General features: G+C 49.4%; 1 protein-coding gene across 7 annotated transcripts in view; it reads left to right on the forward strand.

Moving 5' to 3' along the window:
- Positions 1-14280, forward strand: part of CNNM4 (cyclin and CBS domain divalent metal cation transport mediator 4) — a 61586-nt gene that overhangs the window by 13212 nt on the left and 34094 nt on the right. The window contains exon 2 of one of the 7 annotated variants that reach the window (XM_074011008.1): positions 3927-4134. The exons of 5 other annotated variants lie outside the window; for them this stretch is intronic. In XM_074011008.1, the coding sequence (XP_073867109.1) occupies positions 3927-4033 (107 nt within the window). In that variant the 3' untranslated portion in view covers positions 4034-4134. Of the gene's footprint in view, positions 1-3926; positions 4135-13171; positions 13248-14280 lie in introns of those variants that run through there. One more of the 7 variants, XM_074011009.1, reaches the window with a different exon arrangement.

A 14280-nucleotide genomic window follows, 5' to 3' on the forward strand; every position in this document is an offset into this window, starting at 1 on the left:
CGTGTACGTGTACCTGTAGTCCCAGCTACTCAGGAGGCTGGGGCTGGAGAATCCCTTGAACCCAGGAGGTGGAGGTTGCAGTGAGCCAAGATCACACCACTGCACTCCGGCCTGGGTGATAGAAGACTCCATCTAAAAAAAAAAAAAAAAATTAAAAGTAAATATAGAAAGCTTATTAAAAATAAATAAATAATGACACTGAGCTCAAAAGAACCCTCTATATAATTATATGCTAATTCAGATGCCATCTTATCTGGACCCCAGTGTATGTAGTCAGGATAACAGAAGGCAGAGCTCAATGGAAAAAAATGAAAGTGAAAGAGGAAATTCTCCTCATTTACTTAGTTTCCCCCACTTCCAAAGTGGGGAAAGTTAAGCCCGCCATCCTGACCGCCAGCGCATCCGTGTTCCGACTGCAGGAGCATCATGTGAGGGCTGCCCTGTGGGAGGGGCAGGGGAAGGAAGGAGCACAGCCCTGTTTGCCAGTCACGCGTTTTCATTTCAGCTTCACTGGTCCTCTGCTGCCTCCCAGGTGTCTCAGGGAGGGAGGGAAGAGGCCACCAGCTGAGTCTCTGTTCCCTTGGAGCCCCATCTTGCCTCTGCCACAGAGATCTGTGGTCACTTGGAGGCCAGGAGTTTGAGGTTACACGAGCTATGATTGCATCATTGCACTTCAGCCTGGGTGGCAGAATGAGACCCTGTGCTTAAAAGTTTTAAAAAAATTAAAAAGTTAAAAAAAAAAAAAGAACAGGAAATGCATGTGCCTGTAGTAGTGGTTAACGTTTATGGAATAATTATTTAATCCTCCAAGTGCTGTAGATGGGAAACTGAGGCTCAGAGAGGCCAACAGCCTTTCCCAGTCACATGACAGCTGAGTGACAGCCTCAGGCTATGCGGCCCTAGAAGCCATGCTGTAAAGCACTATGCAGTGTCTCCTTGCAGCGAGATTGCAGCTGGTAAGACAGAGAGCAGGCCGGGTGCGGTGGCTCACGCCTGTAATCCCAGCACTTGGAGAGGCCAGGGCGGGTGGATCACCTGAGGTCAGGAGTTCGAGACCAGCCTGACCAACATGGCAAAACCACATCTCTACTAAAAATACAAAAATTAGCTGGGTGTGATGTGTGCCGGTCCTCCCAGCTACTTGAGAGGCTGAGGCAGGAGATTCGTTTGAACCCAGGAGGTGGAGGTTGCAGTGAGCAGAGATCGTGCCACTGCACTCCAGCCTGGGAGACAGAGTAAGACTCCATCTCAAAAAAAAAAAAAAAAAAAAAAGGCCAGAAGATTGAGAGTTTCCAGTAAGTTCAGGCTAAAAAATGCTAAAAAATGTACTGTCAGTTTTCAATTTTTTTTTTTTAGGTAAACTTTTTGTTGATGCATAATATAGAGAAAAGTGCATAAATCATAAGTGTACAACCTGTGTACAAACACCCCTGCCGCTGAGCTTGAGTAATAAAACATTACCCACACCCTGAAAGCCCACCCCTGACCCCATGCACCCTCCCAGTCCCTGCCCTGCTCCCTCAGTCATCCTGGGTCAATTATTATTATTATTATTTTTTTGAGACGGAGTCTCGCTCTGTTGCCCAGGCTGGAGTGCAGTGGCGCCATCTTGGCTCACTGCAAGCTCCGCTTCCCGGGTTCACGCCATTCTCCTGCCTCAGCCTCCCAAGTAGCTGGGACTACAGGCGCCCGCCACCACACCCAGCTAATTTTTTGTATTTTTAGTAGAGATGCGGTTTCACCATGTTAGCCAGGATGGTCTCGATCTCCTGACCTCGTGATCCGCCTGCCTCGGTCTCCCAAAGTGCTGGGATTACAGGCGTGAGCCACCGCGCCCGGCCGGGTCAATTTTTTTCTGTTTCTAAACTTTTGTAAGTGAATCATATCATACGTACACTTTTGTGTCTGGCTTCTGCTGAATGTTAAGAGTCTGAGCTTCATCCACGTTGTGTGTAGCTGTCATTCATTCCTTTTTGTTGTTGTCATAATATTCCCTTATATAACCAATAATATTGTTGATGGACATTGCATTGTTTCCAGCTTGGGACTATTACAAATGGCGCTGCTAAGAACACTCTTTTTTTTTTTTTTTTTTTGAGACGGAGTCTCGCTCTGTCGCCCAGGCTGGAGTGCAGTGGCTGGATCTCAGCTCACTGCAAGCTCCGCCTCCCGGGTTCACGCCATTCTCCTGCCTCAGTCTCCCGAGTAGCTGGGACTACAGGCGCCCGCCACCTCGCCCGGCGAGTTTTTTTTTTGTATTTTTTAGTAGAGATGGGGTTTCACCGTGTTAGCCAGGATGGTCTCGATCTCCTGACCTCGTGATCCGCCCATCTCGGCCTCCCAAAGTGCTGGGATTACAGGCTTGAGCCACCGCGCCCGGCCAAGAACACTCTTGTGCGTGTATCTTGCTGAACATATGAAGGCATTTCTGTTGGGAATATGCCCGGGAATGGAATCTCTAAGGCACAGGGACAGTAGAGATGAGAGTTTTCCAAAGTGCTTGTATCAGTGTTCATTCCCATCCCCACCAACTCTGGTCTTGTCAAGTATGTGTATATGTGTTTAATGTTTGCCATTCAGGTGTGTGCATGGTTGTGTCTCGTTGTGTTTTGTTTTTGTTTTGAGGCAGGGTCTCTTCCTATCATCCAGGCCGGAGTACAGTAGCATGATCACAGCTCACTGCAGGCCCAACCTCCCAGGCTCAAGCAGTCCTCCCACCTCAGCCTCCCAAGTTGCTGGGACCACAGGTGTGGGCCACCGCGCCTGGCTAATTTTTAAATTTGTGTAGAGATGTGGTCTTGCCTTGTTGTCCAGGCTGGTCTCGAACTTCTGGCCTCAAGCGATCCTCCCTCCTCAGCCTCCTAAAGTGCTGGGATTACGGGCTGGAGCCACTGTGCCATTGTAGTTCTTTTTTATTTTATTTTATTTTTTTGAGATGGAGTTTCGCTCTGTCTCCTAGGCTGGAGTGCAGCGGCGTGATCTCAGCTCACCACTACCTCCGCCTCCCAGATTCAAGTGATTCCTCCGCCTCAGCCTCCCGAGTGGCTGGGACCACAGGCCACGTGCCACCACGCCCAGCTAATTTTTTGTATTTTAGTAGAGACGGGGTTTCACCGTGTTGGTCAGGATGGTCTCGATCTCCTGACCTCGTGATCCACCTGCCTCGGCCTCCCAAAGTGCTGGGATTACAGGCTTGAGCCACCGTGCCCGGCCGCCATTGTGTTTTTTAAAAATTTACTTTTATTGATACCTAATAGCTATTTTCACAGTACGTGTGATAATTTGATAGATTCATGTAATCAAATCAGGGTAATGGGAATATTCATCACCTTGAGTTATCTGTTCTTTATTCTTGGAGCATTTGAATTATTCTCTCCTAGTCATTTTGAAATGTAAAATTGACTAGTGTTAACCATCGTCACCTGCTGATCTGTGGGGCATCAGGTCTAATTTCTTCTAAGTGTATGTTTGTAGCCATTAATCAACCTCTTTTCATCCCCCTCATTGTGGTTTTGAGATGGAGTCTCGCTCTGTCGCCCAGGCTGGAGTGCAGTGGTGCATCTCGGCTCACTGCAAGCTCCGCCTCATGGGTTCGAGCAATTCTCCTGCCTTAGCCTCCTGAGTAGCTGGGATTACAGGCATGAGCCACCACACCAGGCTAATTTTTTTGTATTTTTAGTAGAGATGGGGTTTAACCATGTTGGCTAGGCTGGCCTTGAACTCCCGACCTTGTGATCCTCTCGCGTTGGCCTCCCAAAGTGCTGGGATTACAGGCGTGAGCCACTGAGCCCAGCTTCATTGTGGTTTTAATTTAGATTTCCCTAGTGAATTATGATATTGAGCACATTTTTGTATGCTCATTGTCCATTTGACTCTTCTTTTCGTTGGTGTCTGCTAACTATTTTCTTTTTTTCTTTTTTTTTGAGACGGAGTCTCACTCTTGTTGCCCAGGCTGGAGTGTAATGGCACAGTCTCGGCTCACTGCAACCCCCGCCTCCTGGGTTCAAGCAATTCTCCTGCCTCAGCCTCCTGAGTAGCTGGGACTACAGGAGCGCGCTGCCACACTCAGCTAAGTTTTGTGTATTTAGTATAAACAGAGTTTCACCATGTTGGCCAGGATGGTCTCAATCTCTTAACCTTGTGATCCACCCACCGTGGCCTCCCAAAGTGCTGGGATTACAGGCGTGAGCCACTGCGCCCGGCCTGTTGCCTGTTTTCTAAGAGGTTGTTTGCCTTGCCTTTTTATTCCTTTTTTGAGATACAGTCTCTCTGTCACAGGCTGGAGTGCGGTGATGCCGTCATGGCTCACTATAGCCTCAACTTCCCAGGTTCAAGCAATATATTCCACTTTACAACCTCCTGAGTAGCTGGGACCACAGGTGTGTGCCACCACACCCAGCTACTTTGTGTATTTTTTTTTTTTTTTTGAGACAGAGTCTAGCTTTGTTGCTCAGTCTGGAGTGCAGTGGCACGATCTTGGTTCATGGCAACCTCTACCTCCTGGGTTCAAGTGATTCTCTTGCCTTAGCCTCCTGAGTAGCTGGGATTACAAGTGCGTGCCACCACACTCAGCTAATTTTTTATATTTTTGGTAGAGATGGGGTTTCACCGTGTTGGCCAGGCTGGTCTTGAACTCCTGACCTCAGGTGATTCACCTGCCTTGGCCTCCCAAAATGCTGGGATTACAGGTATGAGGCCCCACACCCGGCCGAGACTGGGTGATTTATAAACAGTTTATTTGTTTGGCTCACAGTTTCGGGGATTGGGAAGACCCAGATGAGGTTTTGCATCTGGTGAGGCATCGTGCTGTGGCACGCACGGTGCTGGCAAGAGAAGGGAAAGTGAGTGCACGCCAGGGGGCAGACTCCTGTGCCATCTTCTAGAAACTGTATCATTTATTTTTCGCATTTAGATCTGTAATCCTTATGGAACTTGTTTTTGTTGTTGATGTGAGTTAGAGGTTAATATTCTTTTTTTTTTTTTTTTTTTTTTTTTTTGAGACGGAGTCTAGCTCTGTCACTCAGGCTGGAGTGCAGTGGCGTGATCACGCCTCACTGCAAGCTTCACCTCCCGGGTTCACGCCATTCTCCTATCTCAGCCTCCCAAGTAGCTGGGACTACAGGCGCCCGCCACCATGCCCGGCTAATTTTTTACATTTTTTCAGTACAGATGGGGTTTCACTGTGTTAGCCAGGATGGTCTCAATCTCCTGACCTTGTGATCTGCCTGCCTCGGCCTCCCAAAGTGCTGGGATTACAGGCGTGAGCCACTGCGCCCGGCCGATATTCTTTCTTTAAAAGCTGTATGGAATCACTTGAACTCAGGAGTTTGAGACCAGCCTGCACAACGTGGTGAAACCCTGTCTCTACCAAAAATACAAAAATTAGCTAGGTGTGGTGACATGCACCTTTGATCCCAGCTACTTGGAGGCTAAGGTGGGACAGTCGTTTGAGCCTGGGAGGCAGAAGTTGCAGTGAGCTAAGATTGTGCCATTGCCCTCCAGCCTGGGCGACAGAGCAAGACCTCGTCTCAAAAAAAAAAAAAAAAAAAAAGGGTCCGTATGATACCCAGGACTTTGTATTGAAAAGATCCTTTTCTCACTGGACTGAGGTGACATGCAGGTCTCTCTGGACTCTTTGATTTAATTGATCTGTTTCTTTTTCTTTGCTCCAGTAACTATATTGGCATAATTGCAGTAATTTTATAGTAAGTTTTGATATCTGGTAATGTTAAGCCCTGTGGTCTTCAAGATTGTCTTAGCTTTTCTTAGCTTTTTACCTGGGAATTTTATGGAATCACACTGAATCTACAGATCAACTCAAAGCCTTGACATTTTTTTTTTTTTTTTTAGACGGAGTCTCGCTCTGTCGCCAGGCTGGAGTGCAGTGGTGTGATCTCGGCTCACTGCAACCTCTGCCTCCTGGGTTCAAGCGATTCTCCTGCCTCAGCCTCCTGAGTAGTTGGGACTACAGGCATGTGCCACCATACCCAGCTAATTTTTGTATTTTAGTAGAGACGAGGTTTCACCATGTTGGCCAGGCTGATCTCAAACTCTTTTTTTTTTTTTTTTTTTTTGCGACGGAGTCTCTCTCTGTCGCCCAGGCTGGAGTGCAGTGGCGCAATCTCGGCTCACTGCAAGTCCCGCCTCCCGGGTTCACACCATTCTCCTGCCTCAGCCTCCCGAGTAGCTGGGACTACAGGCACCCGCCACCATGCCCAGCTAATTTTTTGTGTTTTTTAGTAGAGATGGGGTTTCACTGTGTTAGCCAGGATGGTCTCGCTCTCCTGACCTCATGATCCACCCGCCTCGGCCTCCCGAAGTGCTGGGATTACAGGCGTGAGCCACCGCGCCCGGCCAAGAGACAGGGTCTTGTTCTGTTGCCCAGGCTAGAGCACAGTGGCGCAATCATAGCTCACTGCAGCCTCAAACTCCTGGGCTTAAGTGATCCTCTGCCTTGGCCTCCCAAAATGCTGAGATCACAGGCTTGAGCCACCATTCCCGGCCCTGCTTACAGTTTTATTTTGAAGGATACACATAGGACAAGGCTTGGTCGGTCCTAGAAGAGCTTCACGCCCTCTGCCTGTGGTATCAGGGCACTCTCTCTAGATATGTTGATGTATTCACCAACCAGGAAGCTCCGTGATCTTTGGGGTCCAGAGTTTTTATCCAGACCTCATTACATACTCATGTTTGGTTAAGTCATTCACCACAGGATTGAACCCAATCTCTAGACCCGTCCGTCCCCTGGAGGTGGGACAATTCAAAGCCCAGACTGGGTAATCACCTGCTTGGTCTTCACCATGTTGCCGGGGCTATTCTGGAAGTCCTGGGAAGGCTTTCAAAGTTGATCATTTTATATGATTTTGCTAGGGTTTTTTGTAGATTCCCTTTATCAGATCAAGGAAGTTCCCTTCTCCCCTTAGTTTGCTAAGAATTTTTATGATGAATAGGTGTTGAATTTTGTCAAATGCTCTTTTTGTATCTGTTGAGATTATTGAATAACCTATTTTCTTTATTCTGAAATACACTGATTGATTTTTGAATGTGAATCCCAAATTTATTGCGTAACTGGAGTAGAACTAACTTAGTGATATTATTCTATTTACACATCGCTGTATTTGATTTGCCAATATCTTTATTTAGAATTTTGGCATCGGCCAGGCGTGGTGGCTCACGCCTGTAATCCCAGCACCTTGGGAGGCTCAGACGAGTGGATTGCTTGAGCCCAGAAGACCCTGTCTTTACTAAAAATAAAAAAATGAGCTGGGTGTGGTGGCATGAGCCAGTAGTCCCAGCTACTTGGGAGGCTGAGGTGGGAGGACCGTTTGATAAGTCCTTATCTTTTAGAGATACATATTGAAATATTAAATATTTGCAGGTAAAATGTGTACATGTTTACAGATAAAATCTGGGTTTTGCTTCAAATCAGTGAGTAGGGCAAGTGGGAGTAGAGAGGAAGCAGGACTGGCCATGAGGAGCTGTTAATTGTCAGGTGAAGGTGTAATTAGATTATTATCTCTACTTTTGTATATACTTGATATTTTCCATCGTAAGAACTTAAAAATCTAGAGACTATTAGCTAAATGGAAAATCAGAGGCCTGAAGACCTGTCTCCAGGGTGAGGGACCAGTCTTAGAGTCCCCATCATCAGTTTGTCAATAGCTTCACCCGCTATGGGCTTGTGTTAAAGGAAGAAGGCGCCGGGCGCGGTGGCTCAAGCCTGTAATCCCAGCACTTTGGGAGGCCGAGACGGGTGGATCACGAGGTCAGGAGATCGAGACCATCCTGGCTAACACGGTGAAACCCCGTCTCTACTAAAAAATAGAAAAAACTAGCCGGGTGAGGTGGCGGGCGCCTGTAGTCCCAGCTACTTGGGAGGCTGAGGCAGGAGAATGGCGTGAACCCGGGAGGCGGAGCTTGCAGTGAGCTGAGATCCAGCCACTGCACTCCAGCCTGGGCCACTGAGGGAGACTCCGTCTCAAAAAAAAAAAAAAAAAAAAAGGAAGAAGGCTATCTGTGGCAGAAGTCCCATTTCTGTATCCCGGCCTGATCACCCTTGTGGTGTGACCCTGGGTGTGACTTCTCTGGGCCTTAGCTTCCTCCGAGGAAGAGTGGGATCGGCAGTAGATGTAGGGAATCACTGTCCTGGGAACATGGTCACCCTGACAGGTTGGTGGCAGAGGGAGGTTGACCCCATGTCCTGTGCAAAGAGGCTGCTGAGGCACAGATATCTTTATGGGGCTATTTTTTCTTTTTGAGATAGAGTCTGGCTCTGTCACCGAGGCTGGAGTGCAGTGGCGCAGTCTCGGCTCACTGCAACCTCTGCCTCCCGGGTTCAAGCGATTCTCATGCCTCAGCCTCCTGAGCAGCTGGGATTATAGGTGGGCACCACCACGCCCAGCTAATTTTTGTGTTTTTAGTAGAGCAGGATTTCGTCATGTTGGCCGGCTGGTCTCAAACTTCTGACCTCAGATAATCCTCCTGCCTCGGCCTTGTAAAGTGCTGGGATTACAGGCATGAGCCACTGTGCTCAGCATTTACGGGGGTATTCTAAAGGGAGCTCTTCAAGCTTTTCATCTTGCCCCTATTTAAAAACCTTTTTTTCTGTTTTTGTCTCCATTCATTCAAAAGTTATATACATGTGCTATTATACTAGTACATGTATTATAGAATGAACAGATAAAAACATTTAAAGGACTAAAACCAAAGTCCAGGTGCAGTGGCTCACACCTGTAATCTTAGCACTTTGGGAGGCTGAGGCAGGAGGATTCCTGTAGCCCCAGAGTTTGAGACCAACCTGGGCAACACGGCGAAACCCCATCTCTACAAAAAATATGAAAGTTGGCCGGGCATGATGGCCTGTAATCCAACTACTTGGGAGGCTGAGGTGGGAGGATCAGTGGAGTCCAGGAGGCCTAGGCTACAGTGAGCTGTGATCCTGTCACTCTGCACTCCAGCCTGGGCCACAGAATGAGACCTTGTCTCAAAAAATAAAACACAAAAAATTAGCTGGGCGTGGTAGCACATGCTGGTAGTCCCAGCTATTCTGGAGGCTGAGGTGGGAGGAGTATTTGAGCCCAGGAACTCTAGTCTGCAGTGAGATATGATTGCACCACTGCTGTCCAGCCTGGGCAACAGAGAGAGACCCTGTCTCTTAAAAAAGATTAAAATGCCAGGCACAGTGGCTCCCGCCTGTAATCCCAGCGCTTTGGGAGCCTGAGGCGGGTGGATCACGAGGTCAGGAGATCCAGACCATCCTGGCTAACACAGTGAAACCCCGTCTCTACTAAAAATACAAAAAACTAGGCGGGCGAGGTGGCGGGCGCCTGTAGTCCCAGCTACTCGGGAGGCTGAGGCAGGAGAATGGCGTGAACCCGGGAGGCGGAGCTTGCAGTGAGCTGAGATCGCGCCATTGCACTCCAGCCTGGGTGACAGAGCGAGACTCCATCTCAAGGGAAAAAAAAAAAGATAAAAATAATTTTTAAAAAGTAAAGATAGGCCGGGCGCGGTGGCTCAAGCCTGTAATCCCAGCACTTTGGGAGGCCGAGACGGGCGGATCACGAGGTCAGGAGATCGAGACCATCCTGGCTAACACGGTGAAACCCCGTCTCTACTAAAAATACAAAAAACTAGCCGGGCGTGGTGGCGGGCGCCTGTAGTCCCAGCTACTCGGGAGGCTGAGGCAGGAGAATGGCGTGAACCCGGGAGGCGGAGCTTGCAGTGAGCTGAGATCTGGCCACTGCACTCCAGCCTGGGCGGCAGAGCGAGACTCCGTCTCAAAAAAAAAAAAAAAAAAAGTAAAGATAGGCATGGCACGGCAGCTCATGTCTGTAATCCCAGTACTTTGGGAAGCTGAGGTGAGCGGATCACCTGAGGTAAGGAGTTTGAAACCAGCCTGGCCAACCTGGCAAAACCCCCTCTCTACTAAAAACACAAAAATTAGCCAAGCATGGTGGCGCGTGCCTGTAATCCCAGCTACTCGAGATGCTGAGGCAGGAGAATTGCTTGAACCTGGGAGGCGGAGGCTGCAGTGAGCTGAGATTGCGCTATTGCACTCCAGCCTGGGTGACAGAACGAGACTCTGTCTCAAAAAAAAAAAAAAAAAAGTTCTTAAAAAGTAATATATTATAGAAACTTTTAGAAAAGTTGAAAATGATTAAGAAATGGAAGTCACATGGCCAGGGGAGGTGGTTCATGCCTGTAATCCCAGCACTTTGGGAGGCCCAGGCGGGCGGATCATGAGGTCAGGAGTTCCAGACCAACCTGGCCAACGTGGTGAAACTCTGTCTCTACTAAAAAATACAAAAAATTAGCTGGGCATGGTGGCGGGGGCCTGTAATCCCAGCTACTTAGGAGGCTGAGGCATGAGAAGCGCTTGAACCTGGGAAGCGGAGGTTGCAGTGAGCCGAGATCGCACCACTGCACTCCCTCCTGGGTAACAGAGCAAGACTCTGTCTCAAAAAAAAAAAAAAAAGTCCCTCTTATCCCATCATCCAAAATGTGGATATTTTGGTGTATTTTCTTCTACCAAGTCAGCAACAAACCATATTGCTTCCCTCGCAATATGAAAATAGTTTCTAATTAGGAGAGTAAAAACAGGCCGGGCGCGGTGGCTCACGCCTGTAATCCCAGTGCTTTGGGAGCCTGAGGTGGGTGGATCACGAGGTCAGGAGATCAAGACCAACCTGGCTAACACGGTGAAACCCCGTCTCTACTAAAAATACAAAAACCTAGCCGGGCGTGGTGGCGGCGCCTGTAGTCCCAGCTACTTGGGAGGCTGAGGCAGGAGAATGGCGTGAACCCGGGAAGCGGAGCTTGCAGTGAGCCGAGATTGCGCCACTGCACTCCAGTCCTGGGTGACACAGCGAGACTCTGTCTAGGAAAAAAAAAAAAGATTAAAATAAAAAATAGCATATGTTAAGTATAAAATGCATTAAGCAAAAGTGAAGAAAACCAGCAGTCCTTCCTACTCTACTGTTTTGGAACTTTTTACGTTACACAAATAGTGAATCACCATCTCTCTTTTTTTTTTTTTTTTTTTTTTTTGAGGCGGAGTCTTCACTCTGTCGCCCAGGCTGGAGTGCAGTGGCACCATCTCGGCTCACTGCAAGCTCCGCCTCCCAGGTTCGCGCCATTCTCCTGCCTCAGCCTCCCGAGTAGCTGGGACTACAGGCGCCCGCCACCGCGCCCGGCTAATTTTTTTTTTTTGTATTTTAGTAGAGACGGGGTTTCACCGTGTTAGCCAGGATGGTCTCGATCTCCTGACCTCGTGATCCGCCCGCCTCGGCCTCCCAAAGTGCAGGGATTACAGGCGTGAGCCACCGCGCCCGGCCGAATCACCATCTCTTGAGATCAATTCATGTCTGAGTCAGCCGTTTTAAAAGTCCTGCAATATTGTTACAAACAACATTGGCAGGCCCTCCTGGGCACACCTTGCATGCTGGCCTGGGTGTTTCCTTTGTTAAGGTCACTTCCTAGGATTGGGAGAAATGGCAGAGTCCAAGGTCTTGCACATTTTACATTTTGGCACATACTGCCAAATTTCTGAAGAAAAAAATTGAACTTCCAGCGGTAGGTAGTTCTCCTGCCAACACTGAGAGTACCAATCTCTGAAATCTTGGCTAATATGATAGGTAAAAAATAAGTTCATTTTGAAAATTTGTATTTCCTTAGATTTTGTTTGTATTTATTGTATTTCTATTTAAAATTAAGCTAGTGATTTTTCTTATGGATTTATAAGTCTGGTATAAAACAGTGACTTTGGAGCAGTTAGCCCAATACCTTTCATTGAGTAATCTCTCTTTTCTCCCACAGTTTAATATACCAGATTTAATATATTCAGTATTCGCAATTTGTTGAAGCTTATTTCTGTCCAGAAGCCAGGCGCGGTGGCTCACACCTACAGTCCCAGCATTTGGGGAGGCCATGGCGGGAGGATCGCTTGAGCCCAGGAGTTTGAGGTCAGCCTGGGCAGCATAGTGAGACCTCATCTCTACAAAATTTTTTTTTTTTGCAACGGAGTCCCGCCCTGTCCCCCAGGCTGGAGTGCAGTGGCCCGATCTCGGCTCACTGCAAACTCCGCCTCCTGGGTTCATGCCATTCTCCTGCCTCAGCCTCCCGAGTAGCTGGGACTACAGGCGCCTGCTACCACGCCCGGCTAATTTTTTGTATTTTTAGTACAGGTGGGGTTTCACTGTGTTAGTCATGATGGTCTTGATCTCCTGACCTCGTGATCCACCCACCTTGGCCTCCCAAAGTGCTGGAATTACAGGCATGAGCCACCGTGCCCTGCCTTTTAAAAAATTAGCTGAGCTTAGTGGCATGCACCTGTAGTCCCAGCTACTTGGGAGGCTGAGGTGGGAGGTTCACTTGAGCCCAGGAAGTCACCGTTGCAGTGAGCTGCGATCGTGCCACTGTACTGCAGCCTGGGTGACAGAATGAGACCCTGTCTAAAAAAATTTGATAAAATAAATCCCATTGTTCTCTCCAGTACTGCACTGTTTTGGTTTTGTTTGTTTTTGAAACAGAGTCTGGCTATGTTGCCCAGGCTGGAGTGCAGTGGTGTGATCTCAGCTCACTACAACTTTTTGCCTCCCAGGTTCAAGTGATTCTCCTGCCTCAGCCTGCTGAGTAGCTGGGATTTCAGGCCCGTGCCACCACGCCTAACTAATTTTTGTATTTTTAGTAGAGACGGGGTTTCACCATGTTGGCCAGACTGGTCCTGAACTCCTGATCTCAAGTGATCCGCCCGTTTTGGCCTCCCAAAGTGCTGGGATTACAAGTATGAGCCACTGCGCCTGGTCCAGTACTGCACTGTTTTAATCACTGTAATCTTTTTTTTTTTTTTTTTTTTTGAGACAGGGTCTCACTCCGTCTCAAAGCCTAGCGAGTGTAGAGCGTATGGCCTGCCTGCTGGGCCACGGCAGCCTTCTGGTCTTCTGGCCTTTGCCTGGACTGACTGTGCTGACTGCCAGCTGTGTCTCTGGGAGAAAGGGAGCAACACAGATGAGCCCTGCTTAGGATTACGGATGAGCCTGGCTGCCCTCCCTGAGGCTAGAGGGCAGGGGCTTGTCACTCTGGCTGGTTCCTCTCCTGCCCTGGCTCTGCCTTCTTGCTGGGCTGGCCACCACTCATCCCGGCGGTTGAGGTCAGCACTATTAATAGCCAGCTTAATCCTGCGGGAGCTTGGGTGAAGGGAGGAAAGCGCAGAGAATCGCCAAGAAATCAGGGTGCTCAGCCGTCTGCAGGTGTGGACCCAGGGCCCAAGCCTGTGGCTTTCAGTCAGCCCAGTCCGCACCTCTCCCGTGGGAGGTCCTGAGAGCACGGGACCATCCTGGGCCCCTGGGATCTCAGAGGCTGGACCTTCCTGGGAGACTCAGTGAGTAGGATGCAGAGGACTCCTTCTCGGGTGGTGGGAATCCCTGGTCTGTTCTGGGGCCCCTGGCTTTTCCCCACGAGAAAAGGCAGCTGGAGCTGGTGAGTAGGGCCCTCTCAGGGCCCTTGTGGACTTTGTAACCCGGCACCTGTAATATGTTTTTCTTAAGGGCTTTGAGGGACTGTAAAGTCTTTTTTATGGAGGGCGGGGAAGGAGGACACAGCAGTTTGCTAAAAGGGGCATTGTGCAGGGCGGGGCCATCCTTTCTGTATCCAGCAGGGGTGTGGAGCACCTGCTGTGCCAGGCACGGTGGGAGGGGTTGGGGTAGCCTGGCGAGGAGTGAGGGCACTACTCAGGCCTCACTGGGCTGCAGCCTGGTCGGTGGGAGATAGACGCTGGTCAGCCAATGGCACAGAGCTGTGAAGGAAAGAAATGGGTCGGGGTCCAGGGCCCTAAGAGCCGGCATGGGCACCGAGGGCTCATGTTTGAGCCCAGGGCAGAAGGATAAAGAGGTGACACGGAGGCTGGGGAGCAGGAGGGGCTGTGAGGGACTCAGGCGGGGCTGGGATCCTCACTCCTTGCACCTGCGCCAGCTGTGAGGGAGCCGTGAGGGAGGCTGAGACTGGCACCTGTGGTCTGCCCAGCCATCCGGGGTTTCTGGAGGCCTCACATGCTGTTCTCTGACTGCGGAGGGCATGGTCCCACCTGGCTGCTGCTGGACAGAGGTCGCTGAAGGACAGAGTGGGCAAGCATGCCGCCAGGCAAAGCCTGGAGAAGACGGTGGAGACAGCCAGGGTGCCAGGCACCTTCTTTCTGGGTCTCCCTTTCTTGCAGTGCTTGGAAAGTACTTGGGAAGGCTCAGGAACCCTGAAGTCCCAGAGGAAGCGGTATTAGAATTTTATTTT

Source organism: Macaca fascicularis, chromosome 13 (genome assembly GCF_037993035.2).
Source record: "Macaca fascicularis isolate 582-1 chromosome 13, T2T-MFA8v1.1".
Classification (NCBI taxonomy): domain Eukaryota; kingdom Metazoa; phylum Chordata; class Mammalia; order Primates; family Cercopithecidae; genus Macaca; species Macaca fascicularis.